Here is a 24,204-nt window from a genome sequence, read left to right as displayed (position 1 = left end):
ACTGTGGTCAATGACATGAGACAAAGTATATGTGAACTGCTGTATGGAAAGTGAATTTGCTCTGTAAATCTTTACCCAAATAAAAATAAATAAATTAAAAAAAAAAGCCCCCTGAAAAAGAAATATCCCAGCTCAGAAGGTTTTACCGGAATTCCACCAAGTGTTTAAAGATTTAACACCAATTCTACACAATCTCTTCTAGGAAACAGAAGAGGAAGGAAAACTTCCCACTTTATTTATTGACACCAGTATTACCATGATACCAAAATCATACAAAGACAGTAGAAAAACAGAAAACTATGAACCAATATCCCTTATGAATATACATGCAACAATGCTTAAGAAAATAGTAGCTAATGGAATCCAGTAATATGTAAAAATTATATGTCACGACCAAGTGGAGTTTATTCCAAGGATGCAAGAATGGTCCAAATTTTGAAAATCTGTATAGTCCGCCATACAACATGTTCATACAAAAATGATGTAGAAAATCAAATCATGCTAAAGTTGTCCATTCAAGTCATTGTCTATGCTGTATATACCCTATTCAATCTGTCAGAGAAACTTGAAAAATTATTTTTAAGTGGAAGAAAATATATTTGGGATTTAATAAGGATTAAATAGGAATGTTGTTGTTGTTGTTATGTGCCGTCGAGTCAGCCCCGACTCATAATAAATAGGAATAATAATCACTAAAAATGGAGTTGTATTAATGAGATATAAATGAAATGAAAGCATGTCACTGAAGATACCAAAAAAAAAAAAGTGTGGCAAAGGTGATAGCAACCTGCTCTTCCTACTTGGAAAGGTGACAGTGAGGTTTCAGTGATGTCATACAGATGTGAGGAGGGAATGATGACAATGGTATTCATTACTTCCTAGAACAGCTGGCCAAATGGAAAGGTCGTGGATGGACAATTAATCAAATTTTTTATTCCTCGTGTCATCGATCAAATGGCAGGAGGTAAAATTGGTCTGTTGTCAGCACAGGAAGAACCCGCTCAGCAGCTTTCCTGTCAGCATTTGGGCATTTTCAATAATGAATGCTTATCATTTCACACATCCCAGTTTATTCTCACAAAATTTGATTCTCAGTAAGAAAAGGTATTGGAAACCAGAAAAGAAAGCTCAGGGTTTTTTTATTTTATTTTTTTAAAATTTTATTGTGCTTTGGGTGCAAATTTAAAGAGCAAAATTTGTTTTACATTCAAAGTTCATGCACATTTGATTTCACGCCCCGATTACCATCCCCAACCATAATAGACTCTCCTCTCCTCCCATCTCTGTAACTACCCCCTCCCTGTGCCCTTCTTAACCATGCACTCCTGACTGCCCAGCTTTCCCTCTATGTGACTGCTGCCTGTATGGTGCCCTATGGCCAATTGCTCCAAGGGATGTATTTCCCTAGAGTCTGGGGGTGCATCGCCCTGGGGTAGGTGTTCTGCATGTAGGTCTTTCTACTTTGGGGCTGAGAGCCAATCCATGGGAGTGAGTCCAATTCCAGGCCCAAAGGGTAACCTTGTGGGTTCCACTAGACTCTATCCAACAGTAATTCTGATTGATCATTTCTGTGTTTTTGAATTTTGTTCCACATTTTTCCTCCCACTCTATCCACGATCTCCAGTTTTGATCCCTTTCCAGAGAATTCAGTTTTTTTAAATGAAGGCAGAGGAAGCCTGTGCATAGACTTTATGTTGTTGTTGTTGTTATGTGCCGTCGAGTCGGCCCCGACTCATAGCGACCCCTCCTTGGGTTCCCGAGGCAGTATCACTACGGAAGTAGGATTGCCCAACCTTCCTTCTGAGGAGTGGCTGGTGGGTTTGAACCGCCAGCCTTCTGGTGAGCCGTCAAGTGCCTTAGCCACTATGCTACCAGAGTTTATAGCAAAGTCTAATCCACACTTTTTACCATACATCCGCTTCTCACACGGGCCATTCCTCAGCTTCATTTTATGTTGGTGATGACAGGAGCAACATCACATTGTGTTTTTCCATGCCCTCTCCCCAGGCCATCTTACGTTAGGTATGTTGTTTATTGGTAAGAAAAGAAGTACTTCCACTGAAAAGACAGCTCTTTGTAAGTACCAGTTCCCTGGGTGTGTTTATGTGAGGTTTTGTTTTTCTTCGTTTGCTACAAAATGACACGGGAAGCTGGGTAGATCACAAAACTACAAGAAAACTATTTGACCTTGTTGTAAGAAAGTCATTTTCCTTTCTAGAGCCTTAATTTCCTCATCTGTAACTGGAGGGGGTGGGTGAATCCCTTTGGCTTTAGCATTTCCTCTTGTATCTCTTCTTGCCCCTGTACCTTGTGCATAGCCACTGTTTGTTTTATGGTAGAGAGTTTTATTGACAGCCTCAGAGGAATCAAGTCCTGTTGTTGTTAGGTGCCATTGAGTTGGTTCCGACTCAACAGTGACCTGTGTGCAACAGAAGGACACACTGCCCAGTCCTGCGCCATCCTCACAATCTTTGCTGTGCTTGAGCCCATCGTTGCAGCCACTGTGTCAATCTGTCTCTTTGATGGTCTTCCTCTTTTTTACTGACCCTCCACTTTACCAAGCATGATATTCTTCCCCGGGGACTGGTCCCCTTCTGACAATATGAGCAAAGTATGTAAGGTGAAGTCTGGCCATTCTCACGTCTTAGGAGCATTCCAGCTGTTTGAAAATAAGCAATCATGTCACTCCTCTTCCAGGCTACACATCCCAGGCTCCTTCTGCTTCTCCATTCAGCCTTGGCTCCCCCATTCAGTGGCTTGTCACCCTCCTCCAGACTCTCAAGAGTCTTTAAAAAGATCAATGAAAAGGAGACAGAAAACAATGTGTGGGAATATACCATCCTCTGTGCAGTCTTCTAACATGGAATCTTTTTCCATTGTTGAAGAATCAGCTTTATATGGAAACAGCTGATTTGTAAAACCGATAGGGGACGATAGAGTTATTTTAAGAGTGACATTGAGAATGTCAGGTAATATGATTTAAAAAGCACTTGGAAAAAAGGATCTCTGACCAAGCTTCTCACCTGGCCTGCCTGCCCACAAATTCTAACTCATGGTCACTTTGAGCTCTGCTCAGAAGGCAGCCACCTGCCAATGTAGTGGTCATATGGGAGGAAATATTACTTTGCCATTTCCAAGCTGAGTGCAGTCCCAAGAGATGGTATACTTTAGAGGAAGGAAATGGGACCCTGCCATAGTGGGCCATGGGTCAGTTTAGCAGGCAGGTGGTACTAGTCTTGGGGAGGAAGGAGAGAAATAACGTGTGGGAAAGACCCCCAAGTCTAAGTTAATCCCATTCTGTTCCTAACCCACTTAGTATTATTTAGCCTCTTTGACCTCTATATGTAAAACTGAGCCTACATTAGTTTTTTGCTTCCCGAGTATAGCCAGGATCCATTCAACACATATTACAGGCCTTGTGGTAGGCCCTGAGGAATCAATAGTGAGCAAAGACAGTTATGCTCTCAGTCCCAGACCTTACTATCTAGCAGACAGAAAGATATCTGGTAAGTAAGTAAATTGTTGTTGTTGTTATGTGCCGTCGAGTCAGACTGACTCATAGCGACCCCTCCTTGGGTTTCCGAGGCAGTATCACTACGGAAGTAGATTGCCCCACCTTCCTTCCGAGGAGTGGCTGGTGGGTTTGAACGGCCAGCCTTCTGGTTAGTGGTCAAATGCCTTAGGTACTACACTAACCCTTAACTCAAATTTATCTTTAATTACATATGTAGCTTGTTGTTGTTGTTGTTATGTGCCGTTGAGTCGCAACTACAACAGTATCAGCTCTTCTCTGGGCCTTTGTCACCCTTAGAAATCAGATATTTCCTCACATTATACCTGCTGCAGATGTCATGATATCATTTTCTGTGAGGGGATGTCACCTAGAAAAATTGGGTTGGGGAAGTGACACACTGAGCATTGAGGGAAGACTGGAGTTAGTAGGCAAACTAGAGAGGGACTAGCAAGGTGCTCTAAAAGGCTAGAGTGGCTGTAATACAGAACAAGGGGAGCGAGGCCAAGGGGATTGAAGAGGGAGCCAGGGGCCAGACCACCTAGGATACATCAAGTATTTTCATTTTTATCCTAAGAACAATCAGAAGCTTTTCACTCTGTGCATATTACAGGGATTAGACTGGGAACCCTGTTTAATAAGGGGTTTTATTGTTGTTGTTTTGTGCTGTCGAGTCGGACCCAACTCATAGCGACCCCTCCTTGGGTTTCCGAGGCAGTATCACTATGGAAGTAGATTGTCCCATCTTCCTTCCGAGGAGTGGCTGGTGGGTTAGAAATCAGATATTTCCTCACATTATACCTGCTGCAGATGTCATGATATCATTTTCTTTGGTCACTACTTTGAAATTACAGTAGTTGTGCAGCCCCACCAGTCTAAACCAAACCAAACATTGCCATTGAGTTGATTCCAATTCATAGCGACCCCCATTGTGCTTCCAAGGCTGTAAATCTCTACGGAAGCAGGCTCATCTTTCTTCCTCAGAGTGGCTGGTGGGTTCAAACCACTGACCTTCTCGTTAGCAGTCAAATACCTTAACCACTATACCACCAGAACTCCTTAGCCTCAATATTAGATCTTATTATTTATTGCACAAAAAAGCACATTCATTACTACAGTGAAATCTGTGAAAGCCAGAACTCAACAGGATTGCCTTTTCCAGATGTCACAAGTTTTCTGCTTTTCGCAGGGTGCAGTCTTACCACTTTCATATCACTCATTGTAATGGAAAATATTTGTTTTCCTTCTCTGACAGGTTCCCGACTTATTCAGGCTCCAGCTTTTTGCAGGTTTTACTATTACAAATTTGTCTTTTAAAATGTTGATAACTTTTTAATATAACTGGTTTCCTTTGCAATCCTATGTGTTTTGTGGAGGTGTTCCTAAACACAGGTAAACTGAAGAATGTCTAAGCAGCACTTCTTGGAATAAATGACCAAATAGATGTTCTATTCCCAGTAGTCGGGTGAATTAGATAACCTATCTAAGTCTCCCAGTGGAGCCAGTGAAATACTGAATACAATTATAAACATATACAGAATATCTTTGTAGATGTAATCCCTTAGAGGGTACAAAAGTAAGGGATGTGCAGTCCCAAAATGAAAGGAAAACCAGCGATTGCCTAGGGGTTTCTGCTGAATTCTTCAGAGCTTGAGCTGTCAAGTAATTAGAATTGTCCAAACCATTTTCTCTAACCTTACATGATACTCATTACTATTTTTTTTTAACTTTTTGCTGATTTTTATATCTTGCATTTAGTATGCACTGAATTTTAGCAAACTGAAAGCCTCTTACTCAGAACCATGATTTTGCCTGGGGTGGTGGGAAGGATCTTGGAAGTGTAACTGGGACAACAGTGGAGCGATGTTTCTCTAAAGATGATTCAACTTCAGAAACTTCAAGAAAACCAGAACTGTTGCCAGCTTAATTTTCACCCAAATGAACTTGCAGAGATTTTTTTTTTTTTAACAAAGTGCTTTTATTCTGATTTTTAAATGAAATGCATTGTTAGGTCCCTGCATGAAATATGAAAAGGCATTTATATATTTTTTTTGCTTAATTCTTTTTCACCACAGAGGATTCGAAAAAAAGCAAGTAGAAAAGATCACTGAAATAAAGCCAAATAGTTTGAGAGTATGAGATACATGAAGAAAATCATTCTTGTTCCTTTACACTGTGTGAAAGTAATGGTTAGTAGTCGTCGTAGTTGACACTGGCTCCGTGCCTTAAGCTGTAGGCGCTACGCGGGCCAATTGCAGCATCTTCATCGTAATGACGTTGGTAGTAATCACCGTAATAGTCATGCCCATTTCGATTTCTGTTCAGCCAGTAGGTGATATCGTCTTCAAATTTCTGGAGGAAAAGAGAATTGCTTTAAGGACACACTCTCTTAGACCACATCTTACCTAGGACTTTTCACTGTGGTGGTTTTTCTTTAATTATTAACAACCCTTACTAAGAATAACTCTTATCATATTCCTGTGCTCAGAAGTCAATACCAACCAGCTATAACAAATACTGCTAAAAGCTCTTTTGCCCCAGAGGAATGCATGGCCCCATACCTTTGAAAATTTGTCGTACTAGTTCTAAATATGCCCCAGACTTAAACATTTTTCTCTTTTTGACAAAAAGGATGTTTTTCCAAATGCAGTAACAATTTAGCATGACCCCTATGCCCTGCCAACATCTTTTTGAGAGGAGAGAGTCTTACCTTTCTGTTCTATTCCTGTGCCTGGACCACTATATATTGCACATAAAACCAAAAACCCATTGCTGTTGAGTCTATTCCGGCTCACAGTGACCTGTAGGACAGAGTACAACTGCCCCATCAGGTTTCCAAGGCTCTAAATCTTTACCGAAGTAGACTGCCACATCTTTCTCCCACTGGCTGGTAGATTTGAACTGCTGACATTTTGGTTAGCATCCAGGTACTTGACCGTTACACCACCAGGGCTCCCATATAATGCACATAGTAGGTATTTTATAACTGTTGGCTAAATAAATCAACCTCTACATGAGCATGTTGTTACAGCTATGGGGCAGAATATTTTTGGTGCTTTTAGTGGTAACTCTTTTATACCTGTGTTTTTGGTTAGAGTATGCATTTATTCATTCCAGAAACATTATCAAATGGACATAGCATGTCTGACACTGTGCTTGGTGCTGGAAGATCACCAAAAACAAAGAAGACATCCCCTGCCTTCAAGAAACCTATGACAGTTTCAGTTAAGGAAAAGAGAAGGATTAAAGATGAGTGAGAAGATGACCAGCACAGTAACACTAAGACAAAGGAAGACATGAAGAGGTACAGACAACAAAGGTAAACACTTTCACATACACAGGACTGCATTATCAGTAATTAAAGGGGAAAAAAAAAGTAAGACATGTAGAATGACATTCAGGTTTATGGCTTGGACAAATGATGTTTGCTATTAAATGTTTTTAAAAGCAGAAACAAGTCTTTCTTTGGTATAGGTGAAGGTGCACAATGAATTTAGATTGGGGCTCACACTTGTCCATGTTCAGGATAAGGTGAGAGATTTAGTGTGAGGGTAAAAGGGAGGGGAGCTAATCTATATACGAGCCTAGAGAACCAGACTGAGTAGGCTGTCAGCCTGTCCAGAAGTTTGGGCTTCAGGGCTAGGGTTTCTCAAAGTATGAGCAGTGGGCACCTGCATCCAAATCTGCATTCCACCTGCTAGGAATTGCGGGTTCTTTTGCATCACTCCACTCCTCTTGGATCATGTTTTCTGATGGTTTGTTCCCATGAATCTATGCTTATTTTTAATAAGATTCTGTGAATACTAATGTGTGAGAACCTGGGGAGTCTGGAAGCTACCGTCCGGTACATTGGTATGTGCCAACAGCTGCCCACTTTGAGTGAGAAGACAGGAAAAGGAATGGACCATTTTGTGCTATGCTGAAGAGCATGGTTCAAATTCCTCACCTGCATTTGCTGAGTCTGTAGTCTTGGTGAGCTTATGGACCCTATTGCAGCCCCTTCCACTTTAAGAGGACACTGACAACTCTGCCTCCATTCCCACCTTTCTTTTCTCACATTATATTAAAAAAAATGGTAGTGAAATAATCTCACTTCTTGGCTTTTGTTATTTTATAATAAGCTTGTTTGAGATTTTGGCTAAAATTTTTTTTCAATAAATATAATGTTTTTTAATGAATAAAGAAATAGTACAAACTCATCTGTAGGAATGGACCAAACAGCAAGGGTATCATATAATTTCAGTATCAAAGACAACCACCAGTAACATTTTGTGGTATTTCCTTCCAGTCTTTCCAGTACACATGTTGTTACTGTAATCTTGTTTTATATGCATCTTTATCCTGTTTTTGTCATCAGACATTTTAGCTATTTGCCCTTGTGAAATTCTTAGGACTCATTTTAATGAACTGTCTGATATAGATACCTGCCAAATATTAAGGAAATATCAATAATCAAGGAAGTGCAAATTACTAAAAGATGATATACCATTTTTACCTATCAAATCAGTAAATGCATTCTTTTCAATTTTCATTGAGAGTACTAGATGATGCTGAAGGTGCTAGAAATTGGTACTCTCATACATGACTTATGGGATATTTCAACATGGATTGAAAACCATTAACTATGACCGTTAGCCCCAGTAATCCCATTGGCCAGAATATAATTTTCAGTAAGGAACAAACTATACAATAATGTTACAAATAATGGCATCCACCTTTTAGGTTGTGAATGTTAAGTTAATTCATAGAATGCTTAGAATCATGCCTGGTAGAGTTTGCCTGTATGTGTTTAGTTACTTGAATAGAAAATAAAAATTATATTTCAGTTAGCAAGAAGATAATGGTGGGGACTTCCAGTAAGATGGAGGAATAGACAGACAAGTGACACAGACCCTCTTCAACAAAGAAAAGAAAAACCAGTTGACAGAGATACAGAAGATAATCCTGGAGCCTTGAGCTTTGAAAGGAACTATACAGAAGTGCATTAGGCACCAACTAGTGGAAAAACTGAATGAAAACAGTGAGTACAGAGATAGTCCGAGCTGCAAACTGTCAGCTACTCTGATGGGATTAACAACCTGAATATTTCCAAGTGGTGTTGGGACCTGAGGATTGACCTAAAGATCAGCCTTGTTCACCAACGGCTGCAGGGACAACTGCATTGGTGGCCCATGACTAGGAAGGGAAATAGCAAGGATGGAGACAACCTAAGCTGTTGACTTTCCACTGTCTGGAGGATGCAGCCATTTTGATTGTTTACATGTAGCAGCTATTTTGGATATTTAAAGTGACCGAGGGTGTAGCCATTTTGAATCTTTATAAGTGGCAACCATTTTGGATTTTAAAGTGATAGCGTTCTCATTTGTATTCCAGGGACCTAAGAATAGGCTCTGTTTGCCAAGGTTGGCAGGGACATATGAGAGGCTGACAACATGAAAGGAGACAGGTGGTGAACTAGTGCTGTCAACTAGCGAATAGAGGAGCACAATACCCTGCTTGCATAGATAACATACAAACAAAACAAAGAAAATGAAAATCATGGGTAAGTCATTCCAACATACAGTCACCAATTAAATATAAACACAAAAATGTCACAATACCTTGGAGACAACAGACCATCATAGTCCACACAAAGAAGCAAGATAAAGCAGGAGAAACAAGGGACCAGGATACAGACTCAAAACACATCCCTGAGGAAGACACAGCATTTGAACTCCCTGATAAAGAATTCAAAAGAATTATATTTAAGTATCTTCAACGAATTGAGAGACAGATCAAGGAAAATACAGAAAAAACCCTAAAACAATTTCGACAGACAATACAAGAACAAAATGACAAAATAAATGAAAAATTAGATATGATACAAAATCCACACACAGAAATCCAGAAGATTAATACTAAAATTTCAGAAATAGATGAATGGGCAAAGGAGCAAATTGAATCAATTGAAGACTGAATTAGGGAGATTGAAGGCAAATACCTGAACACTTCTTTGGAAAGGAATCAATCAGAATAAAGATCAAAACAAAATGAAGAAAGCCTAAGGCTCATGTGGGATACCATCAAAAGAAATAACTTATGTGTAATCAGAATTCCAGAACAGGAAGAGACAAATAAAACCACAGAGAAAATTGTTGAAGATTTGCTGGAAGAGAATTTCCTGGTATGCTGAAAGATGAGAATATATCCATTCAGGAAGTCTAATGAACCCACAGGATAGACCCCAATAGAAAATCACACAGACATATCATCATCAAATTTACCAAAACCAAAGAGAAAGAAAGAATCATGAGAGCAGCACGGGAAAAATGAAAAGTTACGTACAAGGGGCAACCAATTGGATTTCTTGACTGAAACTATGCAGGTGAAAAGACAATGGGATGGTATATATATAAAACCCTGAAAGAGAAAAATTTCCAACCAAAAAATATGTACCCAGCAAAATTGTCCCTCAAATATGATGGTGAAATTAAGACATTTCCAGATAAGCAGAAATTAAAGGAATTAGTTAAAACCAACCAACCTTACAAAGGATGCTAAAGGGAGCCCTTTGGATAGAGAAGCAACAACAGCCAACAACAACTGACCATTAACTCACATGATGATATAACCCAGAAACTAACCCAGCTTTGGAAGTATCCAAAATAAAGAAGCCTACAAGATTGTAAACAGGGAACCAGAGACATCAATTGACAAATAAGGACAACTACAAACCAAAAGAGGGAATAAATGTGTCATTGCAGAACTTCTAGAAGGTAGGGAAGTCAAGACAACTACAAGATAGAATGGACTGTTCTAAACTTGGGAAGAAAACTATAAATCACAGGATAACCTCAAAGAAAAGTGATAAACCTTCACATCAAAATAAAAAAGAGGACAAGCATAAATATTCAGCAAATACTAAAACAATAGCAATGAAGGAAGTGGTAACATGATTCATAAACAAAACAAGCTCAGCATAGAAAATTGTATGGAAAAAAGAAATTGACACAATGAAAAAGCACATGACAAAAATGACAGCAACAAATTCATATTTGCTGATAATTACATATCTGGCAAGGGACCTATCTCTAAGACTGATGGAAAACTCCAACGCCTCAACACCAAAGGAATTAACAATCCAATTGAGTGTGACTGTGAAGCGACACAACCACTGTGGAAAGCAATATGGTGATTCCTTAGAAGGTTGGAGATACCATTTGACCCAGCAATCCCATTACTAGGTATATATCGAGGTGAGAACCAGGATAGGAAGAGATACATGCACACTCATGTTCATCACAGCACTATTTACAATAGCAAAAAGATGTAAACAACCCACGTGCCCATCAGTGGAAGAGTGGATGACCAAACTATAGTACATACACACAATGGAATACTACGCAACACTAAAGAATAATGTAGAGTCTGCAAAATACCGCATAATATGGATGAACTTGAAGGACATTATGCTGAGTGAAAAAAGCCAATCACAGAAGGACAAATATAGTATTAGTTTGTTGTTGTGGAGGGTCAAGGAAAGGTTTATATATGGACAGAAATTTTCTTTGTTGGTTGCCAGGGTTGGGAGGGGTGGGGAGGGGAAGAAACACTGCAAAAAGAAAAAAAATGCATTGACCCATGTCACTTTAGTTTTGTGTATTTCACTGTACCTGAATTATATTGCAATAAAATGCATTAAAAAAAAAAAAAAAAGAAGAAGAAGAAGATAATGGTGGGGGATGAGAAGGAAATTGTGATACATCTGCATGATTTAAATTTTATGCAGCCATGGAAAATGATGCTTCTAAAGAATTAATTTTTTTCTCAACCACTGCAATATTTTAATTGCACCCTCCATCCATACCCAATATGAACATTGTGCCCATTTGGAAAAATGTTTTCAGCTGTCTCAATTTGAGCTGCTCATGAAACACTCATCTAGCACCTGCCTGGGTAGTGCAGGTTACATATGCTCTGTGTCTCTTAAGTCTCACATACACCTCTCATAACAAGTGCTAAATTCATTCCTGTCAATCATTCTGTAAAAATAATCCTGTGTAGGAGAGCTCAGAGGGCAGGAATGCATAGGAAAGAAGGACACAGGGAAAAGGTAACCACAGGGAGGAAGTGGGAAGAGAGCTGTTACATTATGGGGATTGCAATCAATGTCATGAAACAAACTGTATATGAACTGCTGTATGGAAAATGAATTTGCTTTATAAACTTTCCATATCGCAATAAAAGAAAATAAGTAAAAATTATCCTGTGCAGCAGAACCTAAGATTTTAACTCTTATCTAACTTTCCCCTGCCATAGTCTTACCAGTTGGGCATGTGATTATAAATATTCTTTTCCCTTAATTCAGTGAATTTCTCTATCGAAGTTCTCTAGGTACATGAACAAAAGGAGCTCTGGTGGTGCTGTGGTAAAGGTATGGGGCTGCTAACCAAAGGTCAGTGGTTTGAACCCAGCAGTCACTTTGCGAGAAAAAGACAAGACAGTCTGCTTCCATAAAGATTATAGCCTTGGAAATCCTTTGGGGGTAACTATGAATTGGAATCAACTCAATGGCAGCAAGTTTGGTTTTCAGTTTTCTTAGGCATATGAACTAAAAATCTTCTTTTTCCTCATATGCATTGGCAAATTTTTCCAAGAAACATCCATTAAGACCTGTCTCTCCTTTTAAGACACTTTTGACCTCCTTCAATTATCCTTATAAGTCTTTGTACCGATCTTTTTATTTCTGACATTTTCTTCAAGAAAATTGGAAACATTTTAGGGCATTGTGAGTTATTTTGAGGACACCCAGGCAAAATTGTACAGATAAGTTAAAAGGTTTCCTAGGAAAATCAGATTCTTCATAAATCTAAAAACAAAACAAAAAAACCAGTGTGGTCAAGTCGACTCTGACTCACGTGACCCTATGAGTGTCAGAGTAGAACCGTGCTTCACAGAGTTTTCAGTGGCTGATTTTTCAGAACTTGATAGTCAGGCCTGTCTTCAGAGGTGCCTCTAGGTGGACTCAAACCTCCAACCTTTAATTTAGCTGCCTAGCATATTACCCATTTGCACCACCCAGTCTCCTTAATCAACCTAGGCCCTAGCCATTTTGGCCTGTGGCTCCTCTGGAATCCCACCTTCCAGACATGCCCTCACTGGAGAGATTCTGATCTGGGCTTCACATGATGGAGGAACATTTCAGCTGATGTGCTTACAATGTTGGTAATGTCATTCAATGCCTAGATAGCACTTGGAATATGAGGGGGGATTTAATACTTACAGGATGAATAATGAAGCCTAAATTTTCTATTTCCATTCCTCATCCCCCACCACACGACCTAGTAGGAAGTCAGACCTCCAAAAGGAAAGGTTACCTACAGCTTCATCAAAGCCCATGTAGAGGAACTGCTGGTACCACTGCTGCACTTCTGGCCGAGTCCGGTCCCACAGCTGCCGTTTCTGGCGTTTCAGGCTGCTCAAGAATTCTTTTGCTTTGCTCTCACCAACAGCCACTTTAGTCTTTGTTGTAGGAGACACTGAAATGATCAATTTCCCATCCCCAAAGTACAAATAATTATATTTTCTTACTGAGGTTATATATCCTGTTCCCACTCCACCATAGAAAAGATAGGTCTCTCACTTTCATTCTTTAGCATGGCTTGCGTAAAATACAGCCTCAAGCCATCAGTTTCCCAAGTTTCTCGTTAGTAAGCTCTCCTCACTATGCACAAGTGAATGTTCAGCTTCTAGACTTCAGGATAGGAAGAAAATTCAACTTATCTGCAGCCCACTCACCATGCCCTAGGACTCAGGCAGGAAGTTGTGGCTTACCAGTTACCAGCAAAAAAAAAAAAAAAAACCCACTACCATCAAGTCAACTCCAACTAACAGAGCCCCCCCCCACTTAGTTTCCAAGGCAATAAATCTTCATGTAAAGAGATTGCCCCATCTTTCTTCCACAGAGTGGCTGGTGGGTTTGAACCACCACTTCTGGTTAGCAGTTAAATGCCTTAGGCACTGCACCACTGGAGCACCAGTTACCATCAAATTGTTTTCAATTTATGGCAACCCCACGTGTTGCAGAATAGAGCTGCGCTCCATAGGGTTTCCAAGGCTGTGACCTTTCAGAAGCAGATCACCAGGTTTTTCTCCCAAGACGTTTCTGGGCAGGTTCAAACCACCAACCTTTCAGTTAGTAGTTGAATGCTTAATCATTTGTGCCACCCAGGAACCACTGAGTAGTTGGTTTACCCCATGGGTAATTGAACTAGGTGTCTAGTAGCACACACATACATGGTATATGTTACAAAATGTACAAATGAAAGGATTATACTTGCTTAGAAGGCAAAGTTAGAAAAAACTGGGATAATGGTCCCTGAAAGAGTAAGAACTAGACTTAGTCTAGTGGCACAGCCAAGTTCTCACATCAGTTTGCTAAAATACAACGCCACCCTAGGTTACTATCTCTGGGCCTCACAGTGTGTGATCACTGACGATTCAATAGTCTTGAATGGTACTAGCCCGTGCTTTAACACTGCTTCCTCCAATGTCTGTCCATCAGTCTTAATTATTTAGAATGTACCCCTTCTGCAGGATGTTCTTAAGGGAAGGCGCTGCCCTTCCCCAGCTGTGCCGTTTCGCTTGCCTCTTCTGTCTGAACCTCTCTGAGCCTTTGTCCTCTCACTCTCTATCCCAGTGTTATTATGAAGAAAAAAACAATGTAAGTAAAGTGTCTAATGTATTTGTTGATGATACCAAGAAGTATTAACAAAGTTAATTTCTTTTTTTACCTCTTATTCATCTGTACATTCTCCTCAGCACTGTTTATAATGTTTTGTACACAGTAGGTGCTCAATACATATTCCTGGCTTGAACTGAGTAAAGGCTGAGGGGGTCTGATTATCCCAATTGTTTGTTCTCTGACCCACCTTCAATAGGCTGGACCTCTGACAACATCCAGTCACCCTTGAGCATCCTTTGAGTTGACAGGTTTGGAACAGCTACCCAGCCCAGTGAGGTGGGCCTTTCACACAGCCTCAGATATCAGGGACCCATGAGTGCTGGAAATACTGGGAAGGATGCTAGAAGCTCTGTAATAGGGGGAGCTCCCCTAGAAACTCTGCCCCTGAGAGGGGCAACATATGCTCCAGATACCCGTGAGGGACCTCAAAGGGGCTAATGGGGAAGTATGACAGTAAAGGCTCTAAGGCCCCCTTTGCAGAGGAGATATCAGCCTACCTGAAAGGCACTTGACTGCTAACCAGAAGCCTGGCGGCTCAAACTCACCAGCCACTCCTGGGAAGGAAGGTTGGGCCATCTACTTCCATAGTGATACTGCCTTGGAAACCCAAGGAGGGGTCGCTATGAGTCGAGTCCGACTGGACGGCACATAACAACAACAGCAACAACAGAAAACCAGCTGCCGTAGGGTCGACCCCAACTCATGGCAACCCATGTGTGTCAGAGTAGAACTGTGCTCCATGGGGTTTTCAATGCCTGATTTTTTTAGAAGGAGATCACCAGAACTTGAATGGAACCTCTAGGTGGACTTAAACTTCCAACCGTTTAGTTAGCACCCAAACATGTTAGCTGTTTGCACCACTCAGAAATTCAACCTATTAGAATCCTCCATTAGGAAAGGGGAAAAAGAATAAACCATTTAAATGCTCCCATTAGAAATGTAGTCAAAATTTAGATGTCTTCATTTTATGGATAAAAATAAAAATTCAGAGAGGGAAACACCACACAACAGATTTAATTGATTCAGTTCATCTATTGGATTAGATCTGGCCTGAGCCGGTATTTCAAAGATCCCAGACTTCTCTAGTTCTACTATGATTGGCTGCTTACCACATTTATCTTAGAGGCAATTTGCACAACATGGTTTAGTAATAAAAAGGTTTTTCCGTTTCACCTCCCTCACCCCTATGAATAGCTAATTGAATATAGAGTTCCATAACAATCCCTTCCCTGAGTACTCCACCAACCAAGGTTCAATGTTCTCTACTTCCTACTTTCTAAATTTAGGTATGTGCCCTAAAGTGTTCCATGCTTCCAAAATAAACAGCATTCAATTAACACTGTGATACTGTTTCTTTTATTTTTGAGTCCACAGACAGCTTTCAGTAAAACAATCTTCAAACATTTACTGGCAATAATATTTATCTAATAAAATACTACACCACACACCCACAGAATAAGCCCTTCAGATCTCCTAATGTTTTAAGGAGTAAACACTTTTGATTTTCCAAATACAGGTCTCGAGTGAGCACATTCAACATGGGCATTTCATTTTAAGCCAGTTGAAAATACAACCTTTATCCACTGGGGGTATACTTACCTTCCTGTTTTTGAAACATCAGCTTGAGTTTATTTCCACTTATGCCACCTAAAACAATGAAAATAGAAATCTGTTTTAGAGTTGCACTGAAGGCTTTAATTTCTCAAATGCACAAATCAGAGTTGGAGGAAAGAACTGCATGCCCCCACCCCTTGAGTTGGCAACTTGGCAATACAGCAAAGTGCAGATGTTAAAAGATTGGTTTCTCTTAGCAGCCGCCATCCCATGTAATAGCACCAGAGATGAGGTCACGATTGATATAAGGATTTTCCCCATCATTCTTCCTTCATCACCATATTTATACCTATGGAAAACTATCCTTCCTACATTGGCCTTGCTCCTTTCCTTCCTGCCAAGACAATGGTGTATCACTAAGTCATCAGTTATAGGATTTAATGTTTGTCACATTACCCATCATACAGAGAAAAGAAATCTCAGGCTACCTGTGGCTAATACTGGTGACCATGACTATAGCTGACCAAAGGCATTCAATTTGAGGTATTCCCAAGGAAGACTGACATTGTTCTGTTTTAGCCAGTATGTCATATTATCCCATCTGTTCTGTTTACCTCCCAGGCAACTTTCACCTTTCATGGTTTAACAGGTTTAATGTTGGTGTTGTTTGCTGTGGAGTCAGCCCTCAACTCATGGTAACTCCCTACTCAATGGATTAGACCACTGTGATTGGTTTTCATTGGCTAACTTTTCATAAGTAGATTGCCAAGCCTTACTTCCTAATCCATCTTAGTTTGGAAGCTCCATGGGAACCTGTTCAGCATAATACCAACATACGAGCCCCTTCTGATAAAGTGGTGGAGGTACAGTGGCCAGAAACCAAACCCAGTCACTCACACAGAAGGTGAGAATTCTACCATTGAAACCGCCACTATCCCCTAGTGGGTTGAAAAGTGTCCTCCAAAAACTCAAGTCTAACTAAACTTTAAGATGCATGCTTAGCTCAATTGGCATAACATACTATGCAAAAATATTGTTCCACATCCTGCTTTGGTGACTAGCAATTGAGATCTTAACAGCTTGCAAGTGGCCATCTAGATGCAATGATGGGTCTCTCCTTGTCCAGAGAAAAGAAGAATGAAGTAAACCAAAGATGCACGGAAGCAATTAGACCAAGGGACTGATAGACCATGTGATCCTCAGCCTTTATGACCATGAGGCCAGAAGAACTAGATGGTGCCTGGCTATCACTGTCAACCACTTGGAAAGGGACCTGTGTAGGAGATCCTGGATAGAGTGGGAGAACAATGTGGAACAAAACTCAAAATCATTAAAAAAAAAAAAAGACCAGGTTTGCTGGTCAGATAGAGTCTGATGGAACCCCTGAGACTATGCCCCCCAGCTCCCCTTCAGGTCTGGAATTGAACTCACTCTCATGGCTTCCAGCCAAATAAAGACCAGCATATGAGCTGAACATTTACATCAGGTAGATACACACCTTGGAGAGATCAATCATTGGAGAACACAACAGCAGTGTATGCACAGGGAGATGGAGGGGCAGGAGTGCATGGGAAGGAAGGACACAGGGAAGAGGTAACGACCGGGAGGAAGTGGGAATAGAGCTGTAGCATTGTGGGAAATCGCAGTCAATGTCATGAGACAAAATGTGTATGAACTGCTGTATGGAAAATGAATTTGCTCTGTGAACTTTCACCCAAAGTACAATTTTTAAAAAAAGATTCATGCTTAGTTGCAAATAGGGATTTTGTGTATGCAATTAGTTAAGGTTTTTAGTTTGTATCAGCCTTAGGCACTATGGTACCAGAGCTCCTAATTAGTTAAGGTTCTTAAATTATATCATACTGGAATTAAGACAGGCCCTAAATCCAATGACTGGTATCCTTATAAGAAAAGAGGATACAGACAAGGCTATGTGAAGTGAGAGGTAGGCAGACATTGGGATTATACTGTCACAAACTAAAGAATCCCTGAGTCCACCAGAAGCTAGGATGAGGCAAGGAAGGATTCTTCCCTAGAACCTTCAGAGGAGCATGGCCCGGCTAACACCTTGATTTTGGACTTTGTCTCCAGAACTCTGAAGGAATAAATTTCTATTGTTCTAAACCACCCAGTGTGGTTGTGTTGAAGGCATTCAAACTGTTATGGCAAGAGTCAGATTGCTCGTAAGCAAAGTAAGCATGGGCTTATTTGTGCTTACTTACTAATTTGTAGTGAACAATTTCACACTTTTTCATCACATCGAAGATTCTGCTTCTAGGTATGGCTGACATCTGTCTCTCTCCCAACCCCACAACACCTTCCTACAGAATCAAAACCTCTTTTCAAATTTACGGTCCTTGACAAGGCAGAGTCATGTGGTAAGAAAACATGTAATGTGTTCACTACAAATTATTAAGTAAGCACAAGTAAGCTTGTGCTTACCTTGCTTTTTGGATAACCCATCCCATTTATGGCAGCCATAGGAAACAGACATACATGGGTAACCAGATATGCACATGCTCAACTATTTTGGACCTCAAAACATTGATTTAGTGTTCATTTTGGGTGTGTATATATACAAATAGTGCGTTTTGATTTTCCAAAAAAAAAGTAAGCTGGAAAGAGATTTATATAACTTATATAATGCTTATTATATGTCAGGCACTACTCTTTGGGTTTTAAGTGTATTCATTTATTTAATCTTCACAATGTTCTTATGGTATAAATTCTATTATTACCCCCATTTTATAGCCGAGAAAACTAAAGCACAGGAAGATTAAGAAATTTTTTCAAAGTCAAAGAATAAGTAAATGGTGAAGCTGGGATTTGAACCCAAGTAGTCTGCTCCAGATTCCATGCTCCTCACCATTATGCTTACAGTGCCCAAAGCAGCAACTCCTCCTGTGGCTCACAAGTAAATAACCTGCCATCTCTGATGTCACAAAATGACACATTCTGTTTCTATAGGGGTTACTTCTCTCATGTTGTTATTTGCCATTGAGTCGGACCAGACCCATAGCAGCCCCTCCTTGGGTTTCCAAGGCGTTATCTCTACAGAAGTAGATTGCCCCATCTTCCTTCCAAGGAGTGGCTGATGGCCAGCCTTCCGGTTAGCAGTCAAGTGCCTTACTTCTCTCATATTCAATGTAAAATCAGAACTTGTATCTCCCTGTGATCCTGTCTACATGGGATAGTTTTTAAAGGGAATTCAGGTCAAATATTTTTTGACTTGTTTGTTTTCTTTCTTTTCCTTTCCTTTGGGGTGGGGTTATAAAAAATTTTAAATGTGTTTTCGTTCAGTCAAGAAAGTTTACTATTTTTCTCAATTCACTCTCTGCTCATTAAAATGTAGGCTGAAATATTGAGAACACTTCATTCAAGTATGTTGTTGTTAGGTGCTGTCAAGTCAATTCTGACTCAGTGACCATGTGTTACAGAGTAGAACTGCCCCATTGGGTTTACTTGGCTATAATCTCAACAGAAGCAGATCACTGGGTCTTTCTCCCGCAGAGCCACTGGGTGGGCTCCATACATCATCCTCAACCTCAGTTAGCAGCTGAGGAAGTAATCATTGGGCCACCAGCATGCGTGCCTTCATTCAAGTTGAAACCAAAAATCAAACCCACTGCCATAAAGTCAATTTGGACTCAGAATGACCTCTATAGGATAGAGTAGAGCTGCCCCATATGGTTTCCAAGGTTGTAAATATTTACAGAAGTAGATTGCTTCATCTTTCTACCGCAGAGAAGCTGGTGGGTTTGAACTGCCCACCTTTTGGTTAGCAGCCAAATGCATTACCCACTATGCCACCAGAGCTCTTTTTTTTTAAGTTTAGAGTGGTTAAAACTGGGTTTATTTTCCTAATATCCTGAGTTTTAGACCTGGAGTGAATCTGCAGCCCCTCCTTGATGGGGCCATGCACTTGCAGACACCTGGTTGCAGCAAAAAGCAAGCAAGTGGGGTGATCTACAGAAGAAGGGAAATGACACATCCGCTCTCTAAATACTCAGCCCAGTTTTGTAGTTTGTTCATATCATGTTATAATCCAGCATTATTTGTACCATTTATTGTCTTTATTCCATTCTAACAGTGTTTCTAATGAGTCCAATACTTTTAATAGAAAATAACCTATCTGGCCTGATTGAACCCCCTTCCACCACCACCCAGTTAACCTGTCTAAAGACCTATAGAATGATTTGCTTTAAACTTGCATGGAAGAAGAAAAAACTCTGATTCTCAAATGTTACGTAAATGTATAAGGCTTGTCTTCTGTGAAGTGAACAACCCAAAGCCCCTGGAGGAAAAAAAGAAAAGAAAAAAACTCTGGTATCCTATGTCCAAAACCATTTTTTTTTAGAAAGAGTCTTTAACCTGGTATCTTCTCTGTTCATGAACAGGGTTCAGGAGTCTGGAAAGGTATTGAAAATTGTATGTACATCTGCAAAGGTACAGTTTTCTGGGAATAGGAGCCTAGTTTTCACCAGAAAATTAACAAGTATTTGTGATCCAATAAGATCAAGAATTTACTATGTAGTTGGGGAGAGAAAACACATCCATAGCCAAGGATCATAAACTAACTGCCCACAGCTGAACTCTGCCTGCAGATGCATTTTATTAGAGAGCCCAGTATCTACAAATGTTGAATCTGAACACCTTTAAGCCAAATTCACTCAGTATACCCCATGGTCCGTCCGTAAGCTGCCATTTCATCTACTTCACTTATTTCCCTAGTCCTCTGTAGGCACTTGAATTTGAATCCCCTTTGAGTCTACCTGACTGCCTTTGGAATAGTTATACCAGTCAAGGAGCTTGCTGGCCTGGTCTTTGAGATAGGAAAGGAATTCTGCTGTGACTTCCCCAACTTGTTTAACACTCAAATGCCAACCTCATGATTCATGAGTAGGGTGATCACCCTTATGGTTCTCCCAGGACAGTCCTAGTTTATGCCTGTTGTCCTGGCATAATTCATGATAGTGCCTCCTTTCACTCTCAAAAGTGTTCCATCTTGGATGATAAATTATATGGTCACCGTAGTTTTACAGGCTTCATGGCACAGCCACAAAGAATCTCTAGGGACCACAACATCTCTGGGAAGGATGCTGACTTACTGGAGGGGCAAAGATGGTGTTGTCTTCATGTCTTCCAAAGGGAGGCTGGGTTAATATAGTAGCACAGTATGTAGCAGCCCATCAAAGAGATTCTGTGGTTTTCATTTTCTACACTCAGTTGGTCTACAGTGATGTGGTTCTTTAAAAAGAAATGGCATTCTTAGGCTGCTTTAATAAAAGGATAGCATTTTGGAAAAAAAAAAAAAAAGGAAATGATTGTCCAGTTTCTGTTCCAGGACTTCTTTGATCAGACCACCCTTCAACTATGTTGTACAGTTCATGAGACTTTAAGAAGTTCATAGAAAGACTGAAGTTGTGGTCAAAGGTAAACATCCAGAGTGGACAGGGGCCCAAACATTCATTATATGAGAAAAAATTAAAAGAACTTAGGTGTTTAACTATGAGGAACGAAACTTCTGGGAGCAGTGCTACAGATCTAACAGACCACTCAGTTGTAGATTAGGGCATGAAGTGAGGTTTCCAACAGCTGGGCAGTCATCCAAAGATGGAATGATTTTCCCCCAGATGTTTCCAGTCAAGAATTCCTGGAGATGTTTGAGCATAAATAAATGGAGGTGAGCATTTGACAAGAGGAGATGATTTCATTAGATGAGGGTGGGACTACTCTTAAAGTTTATACTTCCCCTCCAACCTTACGAGTCAATGAAAAAAAATCTGAAAACATTTGTCAAAGAAGACACTAATATTATTATTCATTAATATCTTAACATCTGTTGATCTCTAACAACTCACAGAGTAGCACACACAGAATTAAATATTATTTCTCCACCTATCTGCTTTCTGTAAAAGTGCTTAACAATTAATGAATGGAATGTAGTTTTGTTGTTGAAATAGACATTGGTTTTAGGCATTAGTAGCAAGGTTGCAATTTCTTGCAGATATATATATATATATATATATATATTACACATACATATCTATATGGGAGCTCTGGTAGCATAGTGCCTAAGGCATCTGACTGCTAACCAGAAGGCTGGCGGTTCAAACCCACCAGCCACTCCTTGGAAGGAAGATGGGGCAATCTACTTCTGTAGTGATACTTCCTCAGAAACCCAAGGAGGGGTCACTATGAGTCGGGTCCGACTCGACGGTACATAACAACAACAACAACATATCTGTATACTCACACATACACACTAATGGTTGAGAAATGTGTCACCAAATTTCACCTACACAACTGGAAAGCATGGATAAGTCCTAAATTATTAACTGTTAATGTTGCCATGGTACCAGTTACTACACATTGAACTATAAATATTAATACATATAATTGGACACCAAACTAAATTTATTTGAATAATGGAATAAAAAACAAATTAATAGCTGTAGCTTTTTTCTCCCCTGTATTATGGATTTTTTTAATCCAACATCATCATTTACTCTTTCTGGGTGTGATAACAGGCTCCCCCTAATTTATCAAACCCAGTTACCTGGCATTTGAGCTCCCAAAAGTTTCAGAATTGCAAGATGCCCCTTTGTAGGTGCCAACTATTAATAAATTGATCAAGAAGGGAATTTTCTTCATGAAATTATTATAGGTAGCATACAGCCTTTTTGGGGACTCTACATATGCAGATTTTCATGTATGTCAGAAGAATTTATCATACTTTAGCTCAATGGTGATAATACTTTAATCAAGTCTTCTTGCTAACTTCTTGGTAGGAATTAAATAAAATATGGATTCTGAAAAGGGATGGTTTATAGCCAGTGCTTATTCAGATGTATTTCTTACAACAGAAGGAACAATGTGGGGGAAGTAAGTCAGTCATGTAATAGAAAATTATTGATTAGCAATCCCTGTGGTTGTAAACTAGAACATCTGTAATCCTCCCCAGTTGAACAGGACCCCTACTGTTAAAGTGACTGGAGGGCTCCCCACCTCACCAGTGAGTTTAGTTTTCCATGCCTGTGTTGAATGAGCAGAATACAGAAGCTGAACAGCCAAGTTTACTTTCAATTTACATTATACAGCGCCCTGTGACTTTTTGTGGATAAAGCACATGTATGGAAGGAAGTAGGATCTGGTGGGCTCATTATGAATTTACTTGAGCAAATTATTTAACTCCTTCTAGCACAAGTACCCTTACCAGTAAAGGTGGGGCCACAATATCCCCATCGAGGCAGGTTAAGTAGCACAGGCACTTGTGTATACACGAGGCTACTTGTGAACCATAAAGGATTATACAATGCAGATCAGGACAAAACACACTACTTCAGATTGCAGTTCTCAAGAGTTGGTTGGGGGTAGGACTTGGCTGATTCTAGCTCTTATTCTCTTCTGGTCTACCTCATTTTCTTCTCTCACTCCAACACTCACTCTTACTGTCTTTGTGTGCTCCTTCACATTTTGCATTAATATTTCTCCCCTGCCTCCCTTATCTCCCATCGTCCCTGGCTCAGGGCTTTGCTCCTGCCTTTTTTTAGAAAGTGACCCTGGACTTCCAGGGTTTAAATATCTGTGCACCCTGCTTCATTTTGGACGTGTGTGAAAAATGTATACTTCTATACGGAATGAACCTGGAACTTTCAGCAGAGCTGTTGAGGATCCCATGAAGTAGAAAAGGAAGGTTTCACCCATCTGGGGTGTGAAGCCTGGCCCAGCACTTTGGAGAGCTGGAACTTGACCTTGCTGTGAAGTGCAGCACAAACTCTGTTGCCTAGTGACTAGTTGGAAGGGAATGGAGGTGAGGATGCCATTTGCCTTCCCCTGGGGCTAGGAGGCACAATCCTTCTTAAAGGCCTCACTACACTACCTCTTTGCTCCTTACATTAATTCCTTCATACCACTATCACCACCACCACCCTTTGAACGCCTGGCCCTCAATCTTCCCCAAGGTTATCCCGCAGATCTTGGCCCACCCAAACCAACCCAAGTGCCACTTTTGCACTCACATAAATGTCAAACTCTAAACTTGGTGTCCCTATCAACTCTTGCCCATTGCCCAGGTAAAGGAGGGGTTCCTACTCCCGCCACTTCCATCACCAACCTCTTCTTCCTAGAAGCTTTAGTAATGCTACCTTGAACCAAGCCCAATGTCGAGCCAGGACACCATCTGTGGCTGGCATAGCCTTACTCACCTGGGCCCAGGCAGAGTAGCAGGAGCAACACCAGCCACGTGAGGGCCAGAATGGCGGGCCGCGCGGAGGAAGCGGCCATAGCCGCAAGGCTGCTGAGGTGCAGCGAAGTACCAAGGCCACGGGCACAGGCCGAGACGCTGCGTTGGGACTGGCGCACACGTCAGGAAAGAGGAGTCCTATCTATCCAACGTGCGCAAACCAGGCACACG

At 40.6% G+C, this 24,204-nt stretch overlaps 1 protein-coding gene across 1 annotated transcript; it reads right to left on the bottom strand.

Moving 5' to 3' along the window:
- Positions 1-5,701: 5,701 nt before the first annotated feature.
- ECRG4 (ECRG4 augurin precursor) lies at positions 5,702-24,074 on the bottom strand. Its single transcript, XM_007959500.1, has 4 exons — positions 23,996-24,074; positions 15,834-15,881; positions 12,872-13,029; positions 5,702-5,863 (listed from the first exon to the last, which is right to left on the bottom strand). The coding sequence occupies exons 1-4, from the start codon at positions 24,072-24,074 to the stop codon at positions 5,702-5,704; spliced, it is 447 nt and encodes a 148-aa protein (XP_007957691.1).
- Between the last annotated feature and the right edge of the window lie 130 nt (positions 24,075-24,204).

This window comes from Orycteropus afer, unplaced genomic scaffold (assembly GCF_000298275.1).
Source record: "Orycteropus afer afer isolate SDZICR_OR568_19922 unplaced genomic scaffold, OryAfe1.0 scaffold00017, whole genome shotgun sequence".
Taxonomy (NCBI): Eukaryota; Metazoa; Chordata; class Mammalia; order Tubulidentata; family Orycteropodidae; genus Orycteropus; species Orycteropus afer.
The sequence above is the reverse complement of the archived record's forward strand: the minus strand, read 5'-3'. Positions and strand labels throughout refer to the sequence as shown.